The sequence below is a fragment of the Acomys russatus genome, chromosome 1 (assembly GCF_903995435.1).
Source record: "Acomys russatus chromosome 1, mAcoRus1.1, whole genome shotgun sequence".
In the NCBI taxonomy this organism is placed as follows: Eukaryota; Metazoa; Chordata; class Mammalia; order Rodentia; family Muridae; genus Acomys; species Acomys russatus.
Window position 1 is genome coordinate 86,624,612 of NC_067137.1, and position 23,319 is coordinate 86,647,930.

The 23,319-nt window shown below is 47.4% G+C and overlaps 1 protein-coding gene across 1 annotated transcript in view; it reads right to left on the bottom strand.

The window, feature by feature from the left end:
* Positions 1-23,319, bottom strand: part of Sptb (spectrin beta, erythrocytic) — a 129,385-nt gene that overhangs the window by 59,445 nt on the left and 46,621 nt on the right. The window contains 1 exon segment of the mRNA XM_051147863.1: positions 12,539-12,740. Coding sequence (XP_051003820.1) covers positions 12,539-12,686 — 148 coding nt within the window. The 5' untranslated portion in view covers positions 12,687-12,740.

Sequence of the window (23,319 nt, forward strand, 5' to 3'; positions counted from 1 at the left end):
GGGCAAGAAGGAGATGAGATGAGCCCCAGCACACAGGGATGGGAGGTTGTTCCCAGGCTACAGGTTAGGAGAATATGTATAGAAAGCAGGCTTTAAATTAGACATGAAAATCTCTGGAGTGATGGCTTAGACATAGAAACTAAGAGGCCCCGGGTTCAATTCCCAGCCATCAAGAAGGCAAAGACAAGAAATGGGGCATGAGGGGGAATGGGAAGGAATGTTTTAATGTTTAAATTTAATTCTAGAGACAAAAGGAAGCAGGGAAGGTGTGGCAGGGTCACCCCAAAACATTAATTCGCAATGACCTTAATGATAATAAAGAGTCAAAATGGTTCAGGTTACATCTTAGAATAGTATTTAAAGTCTACATAGAGACAACCTTAGAAGACCCCAAAGGCCTACTACAAAAGAAAATTTGAGCAAATGGAAAACTCAAAACCACAAAAACTTCAAGTTTAACCTGATAAAACGGTGTACCATTATCACATGAAAGGTGGACATAGCGTTGAAGAAGAAACAGGCCTGGCACATATAGGTATTTAACATCTGATAAAAGTACATTTCAAATATGTAAGAAAAAGAAAAAATTGTTCAGTAAAAAATTTTGCAAAAGTAGATGACCACTCAGGGAAAAAAAATGAAAGCCATATTTCATATTGCAAGAAGAATTTTATTTGAATCAAAAACTGAAATGTACAAAATGAAACTATAAAACCACAGTAATCAATCATGGTAGAATAGCTGTTTAAAATAAGGCCTGTGGAGGGTCAGAAAATGAAAGACTGAAGGCTAAAATACATCGAAAAGTTGTGGGAGGGACAGAACACTATGAGCAAGGGCGAACCAATGAGGAGAAATGCCATCGAATGCATTAATCTGCTTCACGTGTGAAAAAAACACTGCTATAGGTTGGATCTGGAATGGTCCTCAACTGCCCATGCAACAGAGGCTCAACTTGGTCTACAGCTTGCTATGCCTCAAAGGCGGTGGAAACTTGAAGATGTGGGGGCCAGCGGGAGGCTTTCAGGTGACTGGGGCATGTGGCAGATTGAATGGGGATGGCCCCCATATTTGAATTCTTGGTCCCTAGTCAGTGGCTATTTGGAAAGGATTAAGAGGTACGGCCTTGTTAAAGGAGGTGTGTCATGGGGGACCAGGCTTTGAGGTTTCGGAAGCCCAAGGCATTTCCAGTTAGCCCTCTCTGTCTCCTACTTGTGGATGAGAGGGTAAGCTCTTAGCTACTGCTCCTGCACCATGCCTGCCTGCCTGGTGGTCACGGACTCTAACCCTCCCCAACAAACTCGCTCTTCTGTACATTGCCTTGGTTACGGCGTCTTAACACAGCTATAGAGACATAAGACAGGATGTGTTCTCACAGCGGGTTATAGGACCCAATGTTCGGTCTCCATCCCCTCTGCTTGCCTGTGCACCTAAATCTTGGCTGTGGAGGTCAGCAGCTCTGATCTCCTGTGTGCTTCCAGTGTGACATGCCGCATGGCTAAAGGGCAAAGTAATACAGCCTCTACAGTTTTGGCTTCAAGACCCACTAGCCAAAAACAGCTGAATTTGATTTCCAGCACCTCCATGGGGGCCCACACCTTCTTCAACTCTAGTTCCAGGGAAGCCAATACTCTCTTCTGATCTATGTGGGCACCAAGCACACTACGGCATATATACATACACACAGGGAAAACTTTTATAAACATAAAAAGGAAAAAAATTAAAGCACACAAGCATACACATAAGTAAACAAAACAAAACAAATTGTCCTAATTGGAAAAGACAAGTCTGAGACAACTGGGAAAGTGTTTCTCAGATTTTGAGTATCAGGGAACTGTTAACTGTGTCAGGGATAAGAGCAGTACTAGATTTAAATGGAAAATGTTCTTGTTTTTCCAAGACAGTGATAAAGGTAATTAGGGGAAATGCTTGCAATGGTCTTTAATTTACTTCAAAATATCAGAGTGGTTTGTTTTACCTTCACCTCTGACACTTTCTGTTTGGAATCTCTCATAATGAAAGTAAAAAAAGCAAAAGAAAGGAACACAAAGATACAATTGCTCCACTTATCAGATGAAAACAGATGAGAAAGTCTGACAAAATAGAGCTCTGCAAGAACGAGGGGACACAGCACGCACATACTGCTAGACAGGGCCAGCCTCTATGAAAGGCAGCTTGACGAGGACGGTCCCAAATGCACAGACTTATCCCTAGTGACTCCATTTCAAGGAATGCATCCTACAGGCACACGCTGACATTCACAACATCACGTAGATTCGGGATTACTCACTGTAGTTTTGGAAATAGCCAAAGATTAGAAATAACCTAAATGTACACAATTAGGGGACTTATTACATTAAAATTATATGTTGTTACAAAGGAAAATTATTTAACTGCAAATAGAATGAAGAGACTTTTATGCAGTCATATAAAATAATTTCAAGATACACTGAGTAAGATGTGTAGAACTGTGCAAAACTTAAAAAAAAAACAAAGCTATGAAAAAGCAATATAGGCTGTGTTTACATATGCATAAAATATTAAGGGAATTATACACAAGATGTAGTTAACACTGTGACCCAGCTATTTATTCCTCCCATGCCCATAAAATGCCTCGAGGGCTTCATGTCCCTCTCTCTTTTCTTTGTTCGAAATGTCTCAAAACAAAGAATGGCAGACTTGGGGTAGAGCTCAGGGGTGGAGTGTTTGCCTAACCTGCAGGAGCCCCAAGGCTCAAACTCTAGTCCCCAAACCAACAGACAAAAAGTAGAAAGTGACAGCCAACATAACCAACAATGGGATAATTTATAGTGTTGGTTAGACTTGTGAGGAGATCAAGAAGGTTACATAAGAAGCTGCAATGACAAAATATATTTTGAGGCAAAACTCAGGCTCTCAAGCCATATGTGTGATATGACTTTATAAATAAAAGTAAATAAAGCTGGTGGCAAGACTATGGGTGGCATTTGTTTTCTTCTTAATTGGCCATATAAATAGTTTCTACAATGAGCATATATAATTTTTAATAATAAGAAACAACAGATGTCATGGAGAATAGTTCATAAGCCCTGAGAAACAAATAATAAAAACTTTAAAAGGCAGCCTTCTTGAAGGAGTCTGCATTGTAACCAGTTCAGAGCCTGATGCTCTGGGCAAAGTTAGCAGGAAAGAGAGCAGAATAAGGAGAGGCCCGTGATTGGCTCATGGAGCATAGGCCCGTGATTGGCTGATGGAGCATAGGCTCGTGATTGGCTCATGGAGCATACACCTGGGCCAGACCTGAAGACAAAGGTAAGGAGAATCCCAACTCAGGCTTTCTTTCCAGTTCACTCCTGGAAGCCAAGGCTCAAGCAACCATGGTTGGCTCTTGGTCCCTTCAGTCCCCTCCATCTCCTTTGTTCCCTCTCTTCTCTCTTAGCCCTCCCCCTCCTCTCATGGCCTGGGTCAACCTGCTGGCCATGTCCAGGTCTACTACTTTCTCTCTCTGCTCTGCACTCTTCCAGATGCCTCCGGCTGTGCCCTCCCGCCTCGTATCTACAATAAAACCCTTCTCCTCAACCATGCTCTGCAGCAGTCATGTCCTCACTCGCAGCTAGCTGACCCAGAGCATAAGCTAGAGAACAATTTGAATTTGGTCCTCTGGGGGTTCCAGGTTTAAGAAGTGCCTCCCTACCTATGTGTTGGAGGGCAATGACTCTAAAAACCTTGAGTTAGTGGGATTGGACCCAGAGCAGATTGGGTAGGGAAACCAACTCAGAGTCAGTGACAGACACCTCTCCAGGGGGTGACCCGAAAGGTCTAGATATAAAATAACATGGGCTCATCTGGAAAATTCTATGGATCAGGGATTTGTTGTCCCTGGCAGGTGGCAGTATCCTGAGGCTGTAAGCCATTAGTGACTCCAAGGTTTTGATCAGAGAGTGTCAAGAGACTTCAGGAGAAAAACAAACAAAAACAGGTATAGGCATGTGGCCTGGGATGTAAAGCAGAGGTTGACCACGGAGGACTCAGGAATGTGCAAGGCACTGAAGCACTTAGTGTAGGCTCAATTTTCTTAATAATTATACTTTATTACGAACTCACTAACAGAGTGCACCTCACTTACAACCCGACTAATCCAAATAATAGGAAAAGGAGATTAAAGAACGCAATAATGAAACCTTAAGGATATCAGTTCTGAGGAACGATTCTCCTGGTGTAGTCAGCAGGCCCTCTGCAAACCTACAATTTAACCAAGGTTGTTGTTGGACCCTGGAACAGCAGCTGAGGCCCAGAACCTCAGCTGGAGCCCAAAGCCTTGAAGCTTTCCCTGGAGCAGTTCTCTCTAGGAGCATCTCTTGAAGTGTTGATAAACAGCCAAAACAATCCCAAGTCTTCTCTCCAGCCTCCTGTTTTGGGCTCATATATATCCTCTCAGTCTCTACTAGGATGTTTTCAGCTGGCCACATCCAAGCTCCCCCATAAAGTAGTTCGACTTCTAAGTAGAAAAACATCCTGCTCTCTTACTAGTCTGTTCCCCATCCCACACTTGGATCAAGACAAAAACATGTTTATCTCTCCTACAACTTAGCCTACAGTAACTTCCCTCCTGTCTGTGAACAGTGAGGGTACAGCTGTTTGCCCATTTCACCTGGGTACCTGAGGGGTGGAGACTTTTTTTTTTTTTTTTTTTTTTTTTTTGGTTTTTCGAGACAGGGTTTCTCTGTGTAGCCTTGGCTTTCCTGGACCTGCTTTGTAGACCAGGCTGACCTCGAACTCACAGCGATCCACCAGCCTCTGCCTCCCGAGTGGTGGGATTAAAGGCGTGCGCCGCCATGCCCGGCAAGGGGTGGAGACTTTTAAAAAGATCAATGAAACATGAAATATAAGATATGCACCACACAGCAGAGGAAGAGAGGAAGAGAAAAACAAGAGGAACAAGGGGGGGGCATCTTTTCTAATTCCAGGTAGGGCCATGCCTAGTGGCAGGTAGGTAATGACATCATAGGTTGTTAGGCAGACTGGGTCAGTATACTAGCAGAGACAACCTGGATAAAGTATGTAGACACAAACTCCCAGATGCCAGGTGCTGTTAGCATGAATCTGGTACTCACTGGGATGCAAGGCTACAGAAATCAAGATGGTCTAGGATACAGGCCCAGCCAGGCAAGAATTTCTGGAGGATCGAGCAGTTTGTGAAAAAGGTTAAATTCCCTTTCCCCAAGCCAGGATCCAAAGCTCCATCAATCAGAATAAAGTGGCACTCTGACCTTTGTCAGTGATAAGTGGCCTCTCAGATAAGTGATCTGAGTGAGCCTGGAGCATCAGCTAGCTCAAGCTTGGAGTGGTCAGGTGAGGAGGAAGCAGAGGTCCATGGAGCAGGAAAAGTGGCGGTACCAAGGTCATCCAACTATAGCATCAGGACAGAAGAATGCTACTGCCAACATGAATCACTTTCTCCCCACATACGGTGGCCTCCCTGCCTCAAGCAGCCATCTGACCCTCCTAGACTTAGCTGCTGTCAGAAAGAACACCTCAAACCCAAACCTAACCACGCCACTGCCAGACTAAAGCACTGTGATGGGTGGGAGCAGCCTGTTCCACAGCCCTCTGCGGAAGGCCACAGCTCCTATCCTGAGCCCGTGGAATTCCCTTCCTTTGACCATGCAATTTGCCCTTGGAAGCAATCTCCTTTGTCACCTTTTTTGAGGTCCTTGTTGCTTCCTTTCAGATTCCTTTATGGCCTCTAAGGCCCTCTGGGAGGTGACGCCTGCATGCCCCCTCTTCCTCTACCACTAACTTGTGTTTGGACTTCAGCAGATAACTCACTTAATGGGTGAGTTATAAGCTATGGGTGATATTATACATTTATATAGTTTCTAGGAAACCTTTCCAGTATTCATTACAGTGTGTGTGTGTGTGTGTGTGTGTGTGTGTGTGTGAGAGAGAGAGAGAGAGAGAGAGAGAGAGAGAGAGAGAGAGAGAGAGAAAGGGGGGAGGGGGAGATGGTATGTGTTATATGGTACGTGTACGCACGCATGTGCGTATGTGATGTGTGTGGTATGGTATTTGTGTGCATGCATATGATATGGTGTGTGTGTGTGTGATATGGTATGTGTGTGTGCGTGCCCGCGGGTGTGTGCATGTGTGCGCGTATGTAATATGATATGTGTGTGCTGGGTAGTGTGTGTGTGTGTGTGTGTGTGTGTGTGTGTGTGTGTGGTGTGTTTATGATTATCTGATCTTCTCTCGCTTGACTGTAAGGTGAGATTTCCTGGCTGATCCAGTTTCTAGCCTCTGAAAGGCAAACTGTTAGAGAGCAAGTGCTCCCAGGCTCTTCTGCCAGAAGCCTCCCTAGCATTCGCTCTTACTGCTGTGATAAAAAGAGGGGGGAAAAATGAACAAAGCGAACAGATGCTCTGAAAACAACACTCTTGGCACCTCTTCAGCCAGGCAGCATGCAAGGGAGCCCTCAGGGAACTGGGGGTGGGATATGGCTGCTCCTGAGAGGCCTGGCGTTGAAATTCACCCTTGGGAATGAAGCTGACAACCCACAGGAATGTCCCAAAGATGGAGGAGGCTATTAATGTGGCTCGTTCAGATTGCATGGCATGGGGAGGGAACAGAATCTTATTATTAACCTCAGTGCATTAATATTTGATAAAGCTTCCTCACAATGATAGCTAGTAGTCACCCACAAGAGGGGAGCAGCCTGGTTCTGAAGACAGTCTCAACGACAATGAATAGCTTTCATCAAGAGAGGAGAGGGTGCTGGCAGACAGTTCAGTCAGTACAGTGCTTGCCATAGGGATCTGAGGGCCTGAGTCAGGTCGCTGGAACCTGTGTGAGGAAGTCAGGCGTGACAGTGGGGGCAAGCCCTTGTAACCACAGTTCTGGGAAGCGGGGGGAAAGGTGGCTTCCTGGGGGCTCACTGGCTGGTCACCCTTGCTTAATTGGTGATTTCCAGGCCAAGTGAGAGGCCCGGACTCACAAAGAAGGTGGACAGAGTCTAAAGAAGGCAACTCCAGGCGGACCACGCAGCTCAGGCAGCACGTTACCCTCCCTTGGGGGCTCCCCGCACAGGAAATGGGCAGCTTCCTCTGCGCTGAGGTTTGCCTGGGCTGGGGCTTGGTTTCATAACTGCCTACCTTCAAGAGGAAGCTGCTGCAGCAATTATTTTTCCTCCTCTGAAAGTGTATTAAAATGCCTGCTGATGAGTAGATATTTACCTGAATCGTATGTTCTCCCAATATGTGATTCCTAAATGTTTTGAAATGTGAGAAGACAAAAACCAAAACTAAACAAAACCCCAAACCTTAAAAGCTGTCATTAGTGTCTCAACTTCTGAGCTCACAGACAGCTGGGAGGGACACGGCAGCCATGAAGAATTCATGTCTTAGTGGCAGCTGCTTCCTCTGAATCCACCAACAGGCTGTCATGAAACAGTGGCTGCCCACCCACCGAGGTAAAATCCTGCTCCTTGGAGGAAATCAGACACCCTCTGGACGCAAAGCCTTTTCCGGTCACTAGGGACAACAGGACCCTGGCACCAGTGGGGAAAGCATCCTGACGGGAAAGGTTTTAAGGCGTCTCTTAGGGAGACTCTGAAGGCCCCTAGCTACCAAGGTCAACACAAACCCATGCTGCCCACTTTGGGGAGCCTCAAGGCAGCCACGGAGGAGCCGAGAGCAGTGGGGTCTGAGGACCGCCACCCTGAGGTTCTGATGGCGTATCTGATAGCTACAGAACTTAACCTCAGGGGCTGGCACTGTGGGTCAGCCAACAGTGTTCATCAGTGCAGGGTGCAGCCTGCTGTGCCCCTACCAGCAGTATGGCCCTATTACACTCTTTAAATTGTTATTACTCACTCTAGCTGTTCAACTTCACTCTGGCTATGTAACTTCAAGGCAAAGTTGTTAGCATATGACCCCCAGTCTGCCTAGCAACCTATGATGTCATTACCTGCCCGCCACTAGGTGGGCCAGCTGCCCAGGATATAAAAAGGGTAAACCCACCTCATCTTCCTCTCTTACCTCTCTTGCCCCTCTTTCTCCTCTCTCGCTTTTCTCTTACCTCTCCTGTTTCTCTCTTGCTGTCTCTGTCTCTCTCTCTTTCTCTCTGGGGCGCCCCTCCCCCTGCCCTGCTCTCTCACTCTTCTGTATCTGGTGCCTGGCATCTCATTTTTAATCCTTACAGAAGTGAGCTGCATAATGACATGCTCTTGTTTTAAAGGACGGGCTCCATCTAGTTTCTCCCTTAGTAACTATTTCACTGGGCAGCACACAGAAAGACAGACCACCACGTCAGCCTCTCTTCCTCACAGGCCCCTCGAGAGACTCTGGACTGTTCTCTACGCTGCAACCTTCGAGGTGCATCTGTGTGCATGGAAGGGCCATAAATCACGACAGTCATGCAGTGAGTGGCATATGGGGCTCGAGACACCAAGCTGTGTGCCTGGAAGATAGGAGAGTGGGAAGGAGGAAGGGCGTGGGAAGACAGAGCCAGGAGCGAGGCACAGCACAGAGCCTTCTTCTGGGGACATCTTTGTGTTTCTTTCTTCCTGGTCATCTTCTTCCACCTTGGCCACATGTGTCCCCAGGCATTCTCACTGAGGTTTATAATCAACTGCAGGGACCAGTGTAGGGCAGGCGGGGGTGCTGAGGAGAGTCAAGGGGGTCAAGATTCTGGCTGTTTTAATTTTCAGCAGTACTCAGCTCTTTACCTCCCATTCAGGTGACATGAAATATGAAGGCTGGAGCCTTGGGAAGGACAAGGTTTTTGGCTTTTCAGCTGTTCCCTTCCTTAATGCAGACCCCAGAGAGAGGGGAATAGCAACACCAAAGACAGGCATCAAAGCCTGGTCAAGGAGGAAGCCTTCAGGCTGCCCACCGCTTAGCCTGGCAAATGCTGCCCAGCCACTGACAGACATTAAGAAGCCAAAATACGCTTACAGACCTGAGGGGAATACCCCTTCTTGGCCCCAGCACTGCATGCCCTACCCCGTCCCCACCAAGGTCAAATACATCCCTTCTGCAAGTCTTCTCCCCACCTCCCCTTTCATTTTAGTCAGATACTTCAAAATCAAAAGTGACTGATTCCAGCGCGAGCTCAGGTTTTTATACAAAAGGGGAGGGTAACCAGATGGTTTGTTTAGTAGGCCTGGGGGAGAAGGAAAAAAAAAAAAAAAGCAACACTGACACAAAAAATAGAAGTGGGAGCGTGTTCTCTAACACTGTCGGGAAGTGCACGCAGGAGACTGAAAAGATGGCAGTCTGTTAGGCCTAGGGTCACTGGGAGAACCAAGAGGGGCTGCCCAGCTGGGGAGAGCATCCAGCAAAGCTCATTACAGCCTGTTTTCCTGGGCCCTGAGTACTGAGGCCTGGGTAAGTTGGTCTCCACAAGAGAGGCAGCACCCAAGCCCAAGCCTTAGGCTAACTTCTGTAGTCCAGGCTACCCAGACAGTGGGAGCGGGAACATGGTCCAAGTGACAGTGAGGGTGGCTCTAGGAGACCCCAGAAGCCTGTGGGATTTTTCTTCCAACTTCAGTTTCCACAGGTAGAAGTGTGTGTGTGTGTGTGTGTGTGTGTGTAGGGAAAGGGTAATCAAAGAGGAAGAAACCGGCCAAGGTAACTGAGCTGATGATCTTGCACATCTGAGGTTGAGAAAGGACAGAAAATATTTATAGAGAGCTTTCTTGAGACCAATAAAATCTACCATCCAATAGGTTATTTTTTTTAATATTGATTTTTCATTTTTCATAAACTGTAGCTTATTTGGTCTTCACAACCTTGGGAAAGTACTGCCACCCACCCTACAGGCCAGGAAGAAGAACTAGTGCTCATCCTTGACGACGGCAACAGAGGAAGAACTGAGATTCCAGTGTAGATCTTCTGGCATGTTCCTATGCTCTAGACCTTCAGTAGCACGGAAAAAAAAAAAGGGGGCAGCCCAACAGGCCCAACCTCGAATGTGTACCTGTAAAGCAGACCCCCATAAGCAAGAAGCAGGGGGCCCAAGCCTGTGGTCTTTAATAGCCTTCAGGTGGACATGCAGTAGACTATGTGGTGTGATAGCATCAAGCACTGGCCCTGAGGCCCCACTTCCTGAGGCTCCTGCCTGCCCAGCTAAGATGGCTCTAAAGAACTGAAGGCGAAAATTTCAAGAAGTTAAAACTGGAGAAATCTGACACTCACCTCTCTCTACTCTTGCTCACCCAGCACAATGGACCTTCCCAGAGCTCTAGCTTCTAGCAGAGATCACTCTACATCATGTCTCAGGAGAAAGGCAGCAAATGTCTTAGGTTATTTGTAGAGACAACGCAAGGATCCCAGAGTGATGTGTTTACTTGGAAACCAGGTTTCTGAGTTAAGGTCCAGGCATGGGATTCTTCACCCTGGGAGGGACAGTGTGGCCTCCCCATGGGGAGCATTCGTGACCCTTGATAAGATGCTCTTGGCGGGAGGCTGGTTCTGACTATGAAGTTTCTCTGATGATACCTTCTCCTCTTTAACCCATCTCTACCAGTTTCCCATTGGCTTGTCAGACCTGAGTGCTGTGCTTCCCCAGGCCAACTGGAGATTCCTTGAGCCCTTCTGATTTCCCAAACCACACACAGCCCTCAACCCCCAGCTTCTGGCTAAGGCCCCCACAAACTCTTCAGATTCTCTGTGTATCACCTGCTTTGCTCTCTTATTGCTATTTAATTTATGTGCCTTCCCCACAGTTCTTCTCCAGTTCCACTCATGCTAATTAATTGTGAGCACAGTTCATCTTCCCCTAATAGATTATAAAGTCCTTAGAGACAGATGCTATACTGAATTTATCTCTGCAGTTCCCCACTCTCCTTTCATGTCTAGCTGGGGGGACAGATTTAAACTTTGTGAGCATACAACAGATAATTCTTATAATGAAATTTACCTAGGTTTCGTGTGTGTGTGTGTGTGTGTGTGTGTGTGTGTGTGTGTGTGTGTGTGTGTACACATGCACATGTTATCTGTGAAATAGATTTTTAAAAATCTGCACAGGTCAGTCCCACTTCCCATTCTGTCCCTCAGCAAGCGTTGTGGTACACAGCTATACTTTCCCTGGGCATCACCAGGGCCATTGCAGCCAAATGTAGCCATTATGGAGACACAACGTAAAGCCCAGAATCACAAGCCAAGTGTTTCCAGTTAGAAGGTAAGGGAAACCCTACAGTGCATGGGACACAAATGGTGATGGCCAAGTCCTGTGGTGACAAAAGTGATCAGATGCCCATAGTCTCTTCTTGGAGTGAAAAGACATTCCCAAGAGGCCTAGAGCCCTGCTCATGCCCCCAGGTTCCAAGGAACCAAGGTATCTGGGAATAAAGTAGAGAGAGAGAAAAGGAAGAAGACATCTCAAGCAGGACAGTGAATTACCCCTGCAAGTGTTTATGGGAAAGGCTGAGACCTTCTTACAAGGTAGAAGATGGTAACGAGCCGTGATGGTGTTCAGGTCCAACCAGGTAAAGGCCAGCCCCACTCCTATACACATAGCACCACACAGCCCATATAGCTCAAAGTTTCTTTGTTGGCCAAAGATATAAGGTCAGAATATAATTGCCCTGCGTTAAGTTCCAGGGAAACAATAGAAACAGTTGGTAATGGAAGATAGACTCCAAAGAACCACATCTCAGCCAGCAGGGGGAGAAGCCATTTCTACTAGAGATGTTAAAATATCCGTCCCCATACACATGCACACTACTCACTATTGAACTATCTAGACTTTAGCCTGTAAACACACACACACACACACACACACACACACACACACACACACACACACACACACACACACCCCACACAGAGGAGGAAGAGCCTATGTCACACCAGGGCTCACATACAGAGCCTCCATCACAGCAAGGAGGGACATGGACCTGATGGGGGTTGTGAGTGTAACCTTCTGACCCTCCGTAGCCCCAAGCAGCACCTGCTAAGGCCTCGATCCAGGACCCCTCAAAGAGCCTTGGCTGAGCTGTTGTCATTATCCAGCTAGGCACAAATAAGTAAGACACTGCTAAGTATAAATCCAATTGCAGTTCAAGGAAGAGAAGGTCCATGCAGCAGACTCTCTTTCCTAAGGTGGACTGAAAAGGACACTGTCTAGTTTCAAATTCCTCTTTTCATTTCGACCACAGGGACAATGACACTAACGGTATAGGCAGGGCACTAAGCGCACAGGACACCTCTTGTGTAGCCCCTTAGACACTCCTTCACCCAGACTTCCCTCACACTTCTGACTTTGGTCCCAGGCCACTTGGGACAGAGACAGATGGCAGGACCCACCCACCACCGAGGCCAGCACTTCAGAGGAAGTAAGGGATTCTGGGACAAGCTGCCGATGCCTGCACTCCCTGGGGGAAGGGGTGCTCTCTGAAGCCAGCAAAGGTGTTTCAGTCACTGCATACCAGTGACCGAACATACAGTAACACTGCATACAGTGGCTCCACCACAGCAAGGAGGGAGTTGGACCTGATAGGGGTTGTGAGTGGAACCTTTCTGACCCCCCCCCCCCCCCGCCCCGTGGCCCCAAGCAGTACCTGCCAAGGCCTTGATCCGGGACCTCTCAAAGAGCCTGGCTGAGCTGTTGTCATTATCCAGCTCATCATCCGGGGCATCCCAGCGGGCATTGATCCGGCTGTATGGTGGCTGGTTGCCCACGTTTTCAAACTCCGTGGCCGATGTCATGTCAGCGGGCTCTTCTTAGCAGCTGTGCCTGTCTCAGTCTTCATGGAAGGGTCCCTAGGGGACAGCAACACAGTCAGAGGGTTAGCTTCCAAGCCCTTTGCTCTTTTTCCTCAGTGGGAACTTGTTAGAGTAATCCAAGAGAAGCAGATCCTATGGGAGCCATGCACTGTGCCGCCCACTTGTCAGGACACGTTTCTTTCCCTGGGGTCTCAGGGTTCATTGTTACAAGACACTGCAGCAGGAATAACGGCAAGCAGTGGCAGTGGCGGGGGACAGAGACCAAGAGCTGCATGCGGCAGGGTCAGGATGGCCAGCAGGTGGAGACATCCGTCCCAGTGAGCCAGCTTCCTTCAAGCCTGCTGCCCTGGCTCTGGAGAGCAGCTTGAGGGGAAAGCTCTCCTGGGAGCCAGTGGCTGGGGTTTGTGAGGTGGGCAAGTGAGGAAGAGAAAACCCACTCGTGAACTGAGATCAGAAGTCAGCCTGGTGGTGGAGACAAGGACAGGCAGAGAAAGAGGAGAAGAAGAAAGGCAACGTAATGAAAGTCTGGCTTAATGGAACTCGTGGTCGGGGAGAGGCGGGGACATTGAAGATATCAGGGCCCCACTGAGACTCCAGCCCTAACAACCGGAAAGTCTTCTTCTTCTTTTCCTTCTTGGAAGTGTGAGCTCCCCTACTGAATCCCTGACCAGACCAAGCAGGCCAGGGGAACGCCCTGTTATCCCATCCAGGCTGGCAGCACCAGGCACTGCATGCCATGACAGAGAGAGAACTGTGTATGTATGTTAGGGACCAAGTGCCAAGGAAAAGGGGAGACCCATATGGTTGGCCAATGCTTTCCAAGGAAGTTTGGAGGTACTCAGGGAAGGACAAGTGAAAAGGGACAACAATCCAAACAAAAGGGGGAGAGGGAGAGCAGGGGCAATAGCGCTAATTAAGATAAGAAGCAACCAGCAAGAATGAGGGAGCTCAAGAGTAACGGCAGGACAGGAGAGGCTGGGGAGAAAAGTGAGATAGGAGGCTGGAGGAGCCATCTTGGTCACCAATGCCCATGGCCTCTCTGTACCTGGGAACTCAGGGGACTCCAAATTCAAGTTTGTACTTCAGAGTGGAGGTCCAGAGCCTTCACAGTCAAGAGAGTTAACAGTGGGCAGAGGGGCTCTGGAGGCGACAGGGCAGTCAGACGGCAAATATCAGTAACTATTGACCTATACATTGCATTCTCACGTCCTCCAGTACGTGGGCTCACTGCCCTGGCGTGCTCCCCAGGAGGCACACCCGGGCTGGAGAAACGACACATGCTCACCGCTCTGAGCATGACTTCGGCGCCTGGACATTACTTTCCAGACTCAGTCACTTCAGACTCTTGTCTCCCAGTCTGATAAATCAATCCTACCACATCCCTTTGAGGTAAGACAGGAGCCAGAATTATCCACTCTGATTGCGCAAGGGAGAAAAGTCACAGGATGAGGCCTCTCCAAGGTCATCTAGGGAACTACTGTGGCTTAGACGGAAAGCCAAACTGTAGGCCTGCCTATCACCCTTGGATGGACTGGTCTTAGGGATGCATCTGGAGAGAGAATTGGCCCGTGGGGATAGCCTGCCCCAGCTGCTAGGACTGAAAAGACAACATGCGAAGCCAGTCATAATCCCATGCCACGCCTGCATGTACGCCTCATGACCACCTTTGTCCCTTTCAACAGCCTGTTCTCCATTGTGAACCAGCTGCTTCTTGGGCTTAAGATTTCCCTCTCGATGGTCTGAGCAAAGACAGTTGAGAAGGATTTCCTACTCTCCTGGCCTTCCCACCTCTATGGAGCTGAATGACCACTGGCTTGAACGTATGAGTCACACAGAGGTAGACCACCACTGGCAGGGCCACAAGCGTATCCAGTAGCTCCTGAGAGGGGCCAAGTTGCCAGACTCAGGAGGTGAGGTAAGATCCGCCTCTGAGAACCAGAGGTAACCAGACCCTGGCTCACTCGCTTCATCCTGGGCTATTTTTAAGAGTGGCCGAGAGAGGCCCAGGCTGCAGGGCTGGGAGTGAGATTACCTTAGCTATGGCTCCGTAAATAAGTCTCTGCCCCAGAAAGATGAGCCCAGGCAGCAGACCAGTAGAACTAGCGTGCGTGCGAGACAAGATTGATGGCCCTGGGTGGAGGAGAGCAGGGACGCAACAGCAATTCATCCTGCTTAGCGAATGCCATCCTTCCTGTGGCCCAGCTCACAGGAAACAGCAGCCAGACAGTGGCCCTGCCAGGAATGCAGGGGAAACGCATGTGTGTGCCGAATACAGGAGTCTAGTATGTTTATTTGTTTGCTTGCTTGCTAGTGGAAGGACCAGAACCTTGGTGTTAGATATCACAGGAAGAAAATACCACAGAAGAAATGAAAATGGGGCACCTTCCTCCTGCCACTTACCCTAGCCCCTACCCAGGTGGCATTTCACCAGAGTCAAGGGTTGTAAGGTGTGTTCATATGCTGGAACAAAGATGATCTCAGAGAACAGATTTTGTTGTTGTTGTTGTTTTGTTTTGTTTGTTTTTCAAGACAGGGTTTCTCTGTGTAGCCTTGGCTGTCCTGGATTCGCTTTGTAGACCAGGCTGGCCTCGAACTCACAGCGACTTGCCTGCCTTTGCCTCCCAAGTGCTAGGATTACAAGCGTGCGCCACCACACCCGGCTTTCAGAGAACAGATGTAAGAGCCGGTAGGTAAAAGCAGGCAGGTTACCTATGGTTATTCCAGAAATAAACAACACTCCTCATGCCAGGCCAAGACAGTGAGCCTGAAACCAAATTCGACACAGTGCTTTCTTAGAGTCACCTGTGTCTCCTTCAAAGGCCTGACTAAAAGGAAGTACCATGCCTAAATAGCTTATGATGAGGCCTCATAAGAGAACACACCTAACCAAACGAGAAGACACAGAAATGGCACTCAAGTTGGTATCTGAGGGGAACTTAGAAATGGGATGATGTGATCACAGCTTCAATGACATAAACCATCTGTGCATATAGAGTGGCCTTCCATGACTCATGAAGGACCCCAAAACAGGCCTAAATTTGGACCTCACGTGTAAAAGGAATCTGTCTGTATGGAAGCATCACCTGTCAATAAAAGGTAATGGCTTATAGCTGATGCAGGAAATAGGGGGTAGGACATCCAGCAGCCAGAAAGGATTCTGGGATAGGGTAAGGCAAGGGAAAGTTGCCTCAGGAAGATGTGCAAAGGACAGACACATGGTACCTGAGTAGAGGTAACCAGCCACGTGGCAGAATGTAGATTAGTATAAACTGGTTAATGTAAGTTAAGAGCTAGTCAGAGAAGAGCCTAGCTATATGGCCTAGGCATTTGTAAATATATTTTGAGTCTCATGAGTCATTATTTTGGGAACTTGGGGCCAGGAGGAAAAATAAGACCCCCATTATACTCACGCCCCTGTCAGCCGATGGGAGGGGGGTGTCATACGGGTAGCTCCTTGCACATTCACTTCCCGGTTCATCCCAAAGACCTTCTTAAGCCACCCACACTTTTATCAAAGTCTAAGTGGGTCCTGTCCCGTCTCCAGAGTCACCTCTATCTGATAACTGTTGCCCTCTGTGTCCAGGTGATGCTGCAGTACATATCCTAAGCAGCTTGCCCACACACAGCTCAGTACTGAAAAGCCCACGTGACCACAACAGGGCACCCAGACCTGGAGCCCACCTGCTTCTAGAACGGGTGTTAGGCCTCAGAATCCCAGCTCGTCAATGAGGACCTGAGGAAGTGCTAGAGGATACAGTTCTGTCCCTGTAGGTCTGAGTTGTGTTTTATGTCAGCTTTTCCCCCATACCCCAGCAGAGAGAACACACTTTCCTCCACACCCAGTCTCCCAGTAGTAACCTGCATTCCCTTTTCTTCTTGCTCAAAGGCAAGAAGCAACAGAGTGCAGATCCACTTTAGAACTGGGAAATGTGGCCGCATCAGGTAGAGCCACGTGTCCTCGGTAGGGCCCAGCAGAGGCTGACACAGCTGCTCACACACTGACGACCTTAAATATGACTAGACATGTTGACGTTTGTCTTGTCTCGTTGTATGATCTGCTCTTACTTGCTTTCTAGTGTGTTCTGTTGCTTGTGCTGCCCCAACCTGCTTTTAACCTGTTTGATACTATAGCAACCCAGGTCAGGGGATAAAAATCCTGTAGTTCCCTTGGTTACTTTTCTGCGAATGCATCACCAACAAGGGAACATGTGCTTCTACCCACTCTGATCACAAATGGATTGTGTAAGCACAGATACCTCAAAGAAGAGTACATAAACACACACGCACCAAAACAGAATGAGAACCAATGAGACGTCATCCCTGACCACTTACTGCAGGCACCCCACTGTCTACTCAACATCTCCATCTAGGCAATACAGTTCAGTTTCAATATGGCTACAACTGGTGCACACACAGCTTTCAGAACAATGGACCATAGCTGGGTATGGTGGTACACGCCTTTAATCCCAGCACTCAGGGAGGCAGAGACAAGTGGATCGCTATGAGTTTGAGGCCCACCTGATTTACAAAGTAAGTCCAGAACATCCAAAGCTACACAGAAAAACTCTGTCTCAAAAATTCAAAAAGAAAAAACAAAACAAACAAACACCAGACCATGAGAGTATCAGCACCATGGGGCAGCAGTGAGGCCTAGTTTGTAAATGCCACCTATGAGTGGCCTTTCCAGCACTGTGCAGTTCACATGCCTGGCCACAGAGACAGGGCATGGCTTAGGATTCTGAGCTCCAAGAGTGTCTGTAGCTGTCAGCATCAAGGAGCCCATGCATATGTGATGTTCTGCAATGTACTGGTCACTCTGGACTGTTCTTGTTGGGCGAAGCCGTTCTCCATCCCTGCTGCTGCAGTTCCCCGTCATCAGGCAGGGGCTTCGGACCTGCATGTTACAACTTGCCCGTCCTCATCATAGAAAAATGTCCTATTAAGAACCAGGCCTGGTCATACTGCAGCTGCTGGAGCAGGGGTGGGGCGGTGGGAATGGAGCTCTGCCAGTTGTGGCAGGGATTTGGTTGGGAACAGGTGCTGCTTAGCTCTGACACAGGGCCTGGCTTTTAAGAACACTGTCTATCAGCACTCACATCCTGCTGACCAGTGAACAGGGAGAAGAGAGAGAGCAGCCTTATACAAAGAGTGAGTATCCCTAATCTGTGACGCTCTGAGCTCTGATGCTGTTTCAGCTTTGACTTGACATTGAAGCAGAAAATTCCATACCTGGCCTCACATGATGGGTCATAACCCACAGTCAAGGTCATTAAAAAAATACCACATAAAATTACCTAAGGCTATGTGTGTAAGATGTACATGAAACACACATGAATTTCATATGTAAACCTGGGCACCTTTAGGACCCTCATTATGTACATATGAATATTCCAAAATCAACAAAAAGATTTTTTAAAAATTCCAGAATACTTCAGATCCCACGTCTTTCAGCCCAGTCTTCTGTGACTAGGCTACACTGGTGTTTCCGGGCTCCACAGCAAGTTACAGAAAACTGACGTCAAAACCCCCACATGGTTTTTGTTGTTGTTATTGTTGTGTTGTTAAGATCAATACCAATTTATTCTCTTGGAATAAGTAGTAGGTAAATTGAAAAGGTAAATGTCTACTTTTTCTTCTTTCATTAGGACATACCCCGCCCCAACCCCACAGCCACTTCTCTCTTCTCTGAAGAGAGCTATAGAAAGCGATGAGGTAGTGAGACTTCGGCACTGGAAATGGTTAAAAATAGATTGAAACAATAGATTGCAAGTAATTAATTATTTCTAATAAAACAACTGATCCAGAAAGGGTCAAATTAAAGGGCTTTTAGTATCACTGAAAATGGGACTGGAGCTTTGTGTACAACATGAAGGACCTTATGACCTGTGAGTTTCTTTGCCAAAATTGTTGAGCCTTAGAATCAAGTCCTTGGGACTGACTTTTCGCTTTTTGGATTTACAGGACATCAAAAGGCAAAGAAGCAAAGGGACAAACCCAGAGCCTGGGCATCTGCAGACAACTGACTCAGTTTCTTCTAGTTTGTCATTGAAACAAGGTGGGTGGGGGCTAAAGAGATGGCTCCATGGTTAAGAGCAGTTACTACTCTTCCAGAGGACCCAGGTTCAATTCCCAGCACCCATATGGTGACTCACAACTCTCTGTAACTCATACATGCGATGTGTAAACATATGCAGGCAAAACACCAACACACAAAATAAAGGTATTTTTTTTTAATAAAGGTGGGCTTTTTGTTGTTGTTGCTGCTGTTTGTTTGTTTTAAAGAGGCAGGAAGTGGGGACTGCTGTGGATCAAAAGGGACTTAGAAAATGCAAAAAGCAAGCAATGTGTAAGTTGTTTTGTATCTGAACTACAGACTCAGTTTTGGATGATAACCAAGAATTATAGTCAATTGTAACATGTAAGATAATGATGCTATAATTATGTAATAAAACTAAACTGTGTTGGTTTGAATGAAAATGGCCCCAATAGGCTCACAGGGAGAGGCACCATTAGGAGGTGTGGCCTCGTTGGAGGAAGCACGTCATTGAGGGTGGGCGTTGAGATTTCAAATGCTCGATCCAGGCCCTGTCTCTCTCTTTTTCTGATGCCTGGCCATCTGGATGTAGAACTCCCAGCTGTTCTCCAGCACCGTGTCTGCCTGCACGCTGCCATGCTTTTCCCGCCGTGACGACAAGGGACTAAACCTCTGAACTGCAAGCCAGCCCCAATTAAATGTTTTTCTTTCAAAGAGTTGCCATGGTCATGGTGTCTTTTGGCAGCAACAGAAACCCTAACTAAGACTGAAACCTACTGTACATTTTAGCAATGCTGAAGAACACAGTGGTGGGCAAGTTGTGATTATCTAGGGTTTGCTGAAATTTGTCTTAGGAAAGTAGGAAACAAATAGAACAAATGAGAAAGCTCTAGCAACTGACTTGGGGTGAGATACATAAGGAAATCTATGATACCATGCCCCCTACTTCTACATGAAATGAAATTCTTTTTTTTTTTTTTTTTTTTTCTCTACATGAAATTCTTGTAAGAATTTTGAAACTAGTTATAATGGCTCAGGCCTGGAATCCAAGCACTTAGGAGGCTGATGCAGGAGGATTGTCATGAGTGTAAGCCACAGTAAGAATCAGGCCAACCTGGGCTACACAGGTTGAGACTCTGTCTCAAACAACAAATTTTAAAAGGCTTCAATAAAATTTATACTTAATGATACACTAAATTTATAAACTATAGTAGTCTACCCTTTGTAAGAGATATGGTCCTAGACCCTCAAGTAGGTGCTTAAGACTTGAGCCAGCTCTGAACTCTCTGCATATACATGAGTGCTTTTCTCTGTCTACACATACAGATCTATAATAAAGTTTATAAATTAAGCACAGCAGATCAACACAATAACAGCAGCATAATAAAACAACTATGACTATACAGTTTAATAGCATTTCCAGCATCACTACTTTTGTGCATTGGTTCCATTACGTAAAATAAGGGTTCCTTAAATTCTAGACTATGACACTATGACGGTCAGCCTGATACTAGAGAGAGAGACTAAGTGTGTGCCGGTGGGCAGCACACACAGCGTGGAAAAGGCCAACGGAGAATGGCAGAACGATTCGCCAACGGAGAATGGCAGAACGATTCGCCAATTCGCCAATGGAGAATGGCAGAACGATTCGCCAACGGAGAATGGCGGAACGATTCGCCAATGGAGAATGGCGGAACGATTCGCCAATGGAGAATGGCAGAACGATTCGCCAATGGAGAATGGCAGAACGATTCGCCAATGGAGAATGGCAGAACGATTCGCCAACGGAGAATGGCAGAACGATTCGCCAACGGAGAATGGCGGAACGATTCGCCAATGGAGAATGGCAGAACGATTCGCCCCCGTGTCTGAGCAGCACATGGAAGATTTCATCATTGCTACTCAGAACACTGTGCAGTCTAAAGCTCACGCATTTGTTTCTGAAGTTTTCCACTTTACCCTTTCAGATCGCATAACCACTGGCGTTGAAGTCATGAGACGTGAAGCCACCAGTGAGGGGGAGAACCGCCAAGTAGTCATAAGCCTGAAATACCAGTGGTGCCTAGATTACACGTCAGCGTTACCATGGCCCTAACATCCGGCGGCACGGTCTGGGATCTTCTGCCTCCCGTCCTGAGCTCATCTCCCATCTGCCAGAGCCACATTCTGGAGCGACCATGCCTGTCTGTTTCTTTCCCATGTCCCAAGACAAGATCTTCTTAGGTATCGCTTTCTTGTGGCAGTCCTCCCTGGGCACCTCTATCTAAAGTGAGTCCTCCCTGTCAGCCTTGGTCTCAGCACTCTGACCCACTGCTGGAACTGCACTTACACATCTGTCTCTTGACTTTCTCCCCATGTAGGTAGGCGGTAGCTATATCCATCTTATTCATTTTATCCTTGTGCCCAGCGATGCACCTGGGACACAAGTAAGGGCTCAATAAACAGTATTCTCTCTACTTACTACTATTTAACAGTCTCTTTCTGGAGCCCCTCAACCTCTACCTCCACCACACTCCTTACCCCAGGTACTCATTTCCCCATTAACCCACTTACTGCATTCACCACTCGCTCACTATCTATTATCCCTACGGCCAGTCGCTATGCATCTGTAGAGCACCTTTCATTTACCGTTAATTTTACGTTCTAAAGCTTTCTCTCTGCTTCAGGCTGTCACCACTTCTTGCCCGGCATTGTAAAACATTCTATTTCTTCCTATGGTCAGGCCTTTCAACTTACATCTCATAAGGGCACACCTACTTCTGGAAGCTTCCAACAATGCAATCCAATCTCACTCTATGGCAGCTGGGCCTGAGCTCACCTCCGTCTTGGGCTGACTCTGGTCAATGTATCCTGTGTCTCCACATTCGATGTGTCATATCCCATACACTGAAATTCAGCTCTCTCTACTCCTGCTTTTTATTTTAGACAATGAACATTTTATTTTTTCTCATTTAGAGACACAATGCAGAGCAGCATTTTCAGAATTTAATTGGGGTCTCTTTTTCCCTCCCATCAGCCTTCATGGGTCCTCCACTACTTCTAGGCCCAAGTGGAAGGGGCAGTCAAATGGGATTAAGAAAACTGGTGGGAGCCCAGACACTGACCTTACTCCCCAATCTTTCTCCCTACCCTCAAGTTCAATTGCCATGGCCAGGCAGTCTTGATCCACGCAGTCCCCCTACTGCCCATCCCTCAAGCTCTGGGATGAATGTTGTACTACTTAGTTTTGTCAGCTTGACACACGCTAGAGTCATCCAGGAAGAGAGAACCTCAGTGAAGGAACTGCCTCCATCAGACTGGCCCGCAGGCCTGCCTGTGGGCCATCCTCTTGATCATTAATGATTGGTGTGGCAGGGCCCAGCCACCCCTGGGCTGGTGGTCCTAGGCTCTACAGGAAAGCAGGATGAGCAAGCCGTGCAAAGCAAGCCAGTAAGCACGTTCCTCCATGGCCTCTACTTCAGTTCCTGCCTCCAGGTTCCTGCTTTGAGTTTCTGCCCTGACTTCCCTCAGTGACGAACGGTGACCTGGAAGATGTATGATAAAATAAACCGTTCTGAGTTTTGGTCATGGTGTTTAGCCCAACAACAAAGTGTAGCTAATGCAAATGTCTAGACTTTTCTCCTTCAACTTTCATCTTAACATGCTCAAGTCTTTGCCATCTTCTGCCTTCTCCCTTCATAACCAAACTTCTTGACAAAGTTGCCAAGGAAATAAATAGGCCATTGACAAAAGAGGAAACACAGGAAGCTAAAACAAGGCCAAGAGACAGCCAAGCCTTTCAGAACTGAGAAATGTAGATTAAAACAAGGAGGTGAGGGCAAACGCTGGGAAGCTGGAGAATGCAGATGATGACGTAGAAGAGCGCTACTGGCGGCAGTGTGGACTGGCCTGGCACGAAGCCACACACACCAAATGGCCTATAAGCCACTCGCTGACCAAAGGCACAAGACTGAGAAATGGACCCAAGGTGACAAGAGTAACCTCAATAGAGGACATACTCTTTGGAGGTCAGGGAGACTGGGGACTGGACACACGGCCTACGCAGTCATGCTGAGGCTTCCGTCATGGATACCCAATGTGGTCACTGTTGCTCCTGCTGCCTCAGCCATGCACTCCCAGCACTTCTTCCTCTGTTGCTAGGCTATGTGGCTAAAGGGATGGGCTGTGGCATTGGGGCCCAAGTCCCTATGAACTTCTCTGTACATATTAAAACCTCTGGCCCAGTCCATGCCCCAATGTCCTCATTCACAAGTCTGAGATGGGCAGTGGCCTCCCCAGATGTTTCCTGACAAGAATGCCTTCCCTACTTTATGCACAAGTCTTTCGTGTCTCCTTCCTCATGCCACAGAAATGCCAGTCACAGAATGATTTACTCTGACATCACCACACAAACAAAAGTGGCTATTTTGAAAGGCTGACTTTTAAATAATGTATAAGTTACGGGTGCCAATTTGTTCATTCACCTTGGAGCTTTTACAATAATTCAATTAAAGCTCATCTTTTAGCAGTAGTTCGGGCCCACAAGGACTCCTGAGGGAACAGGTGCTGGCTAAGGAGCTTTCCCATCCCTGGCCAGGGCAC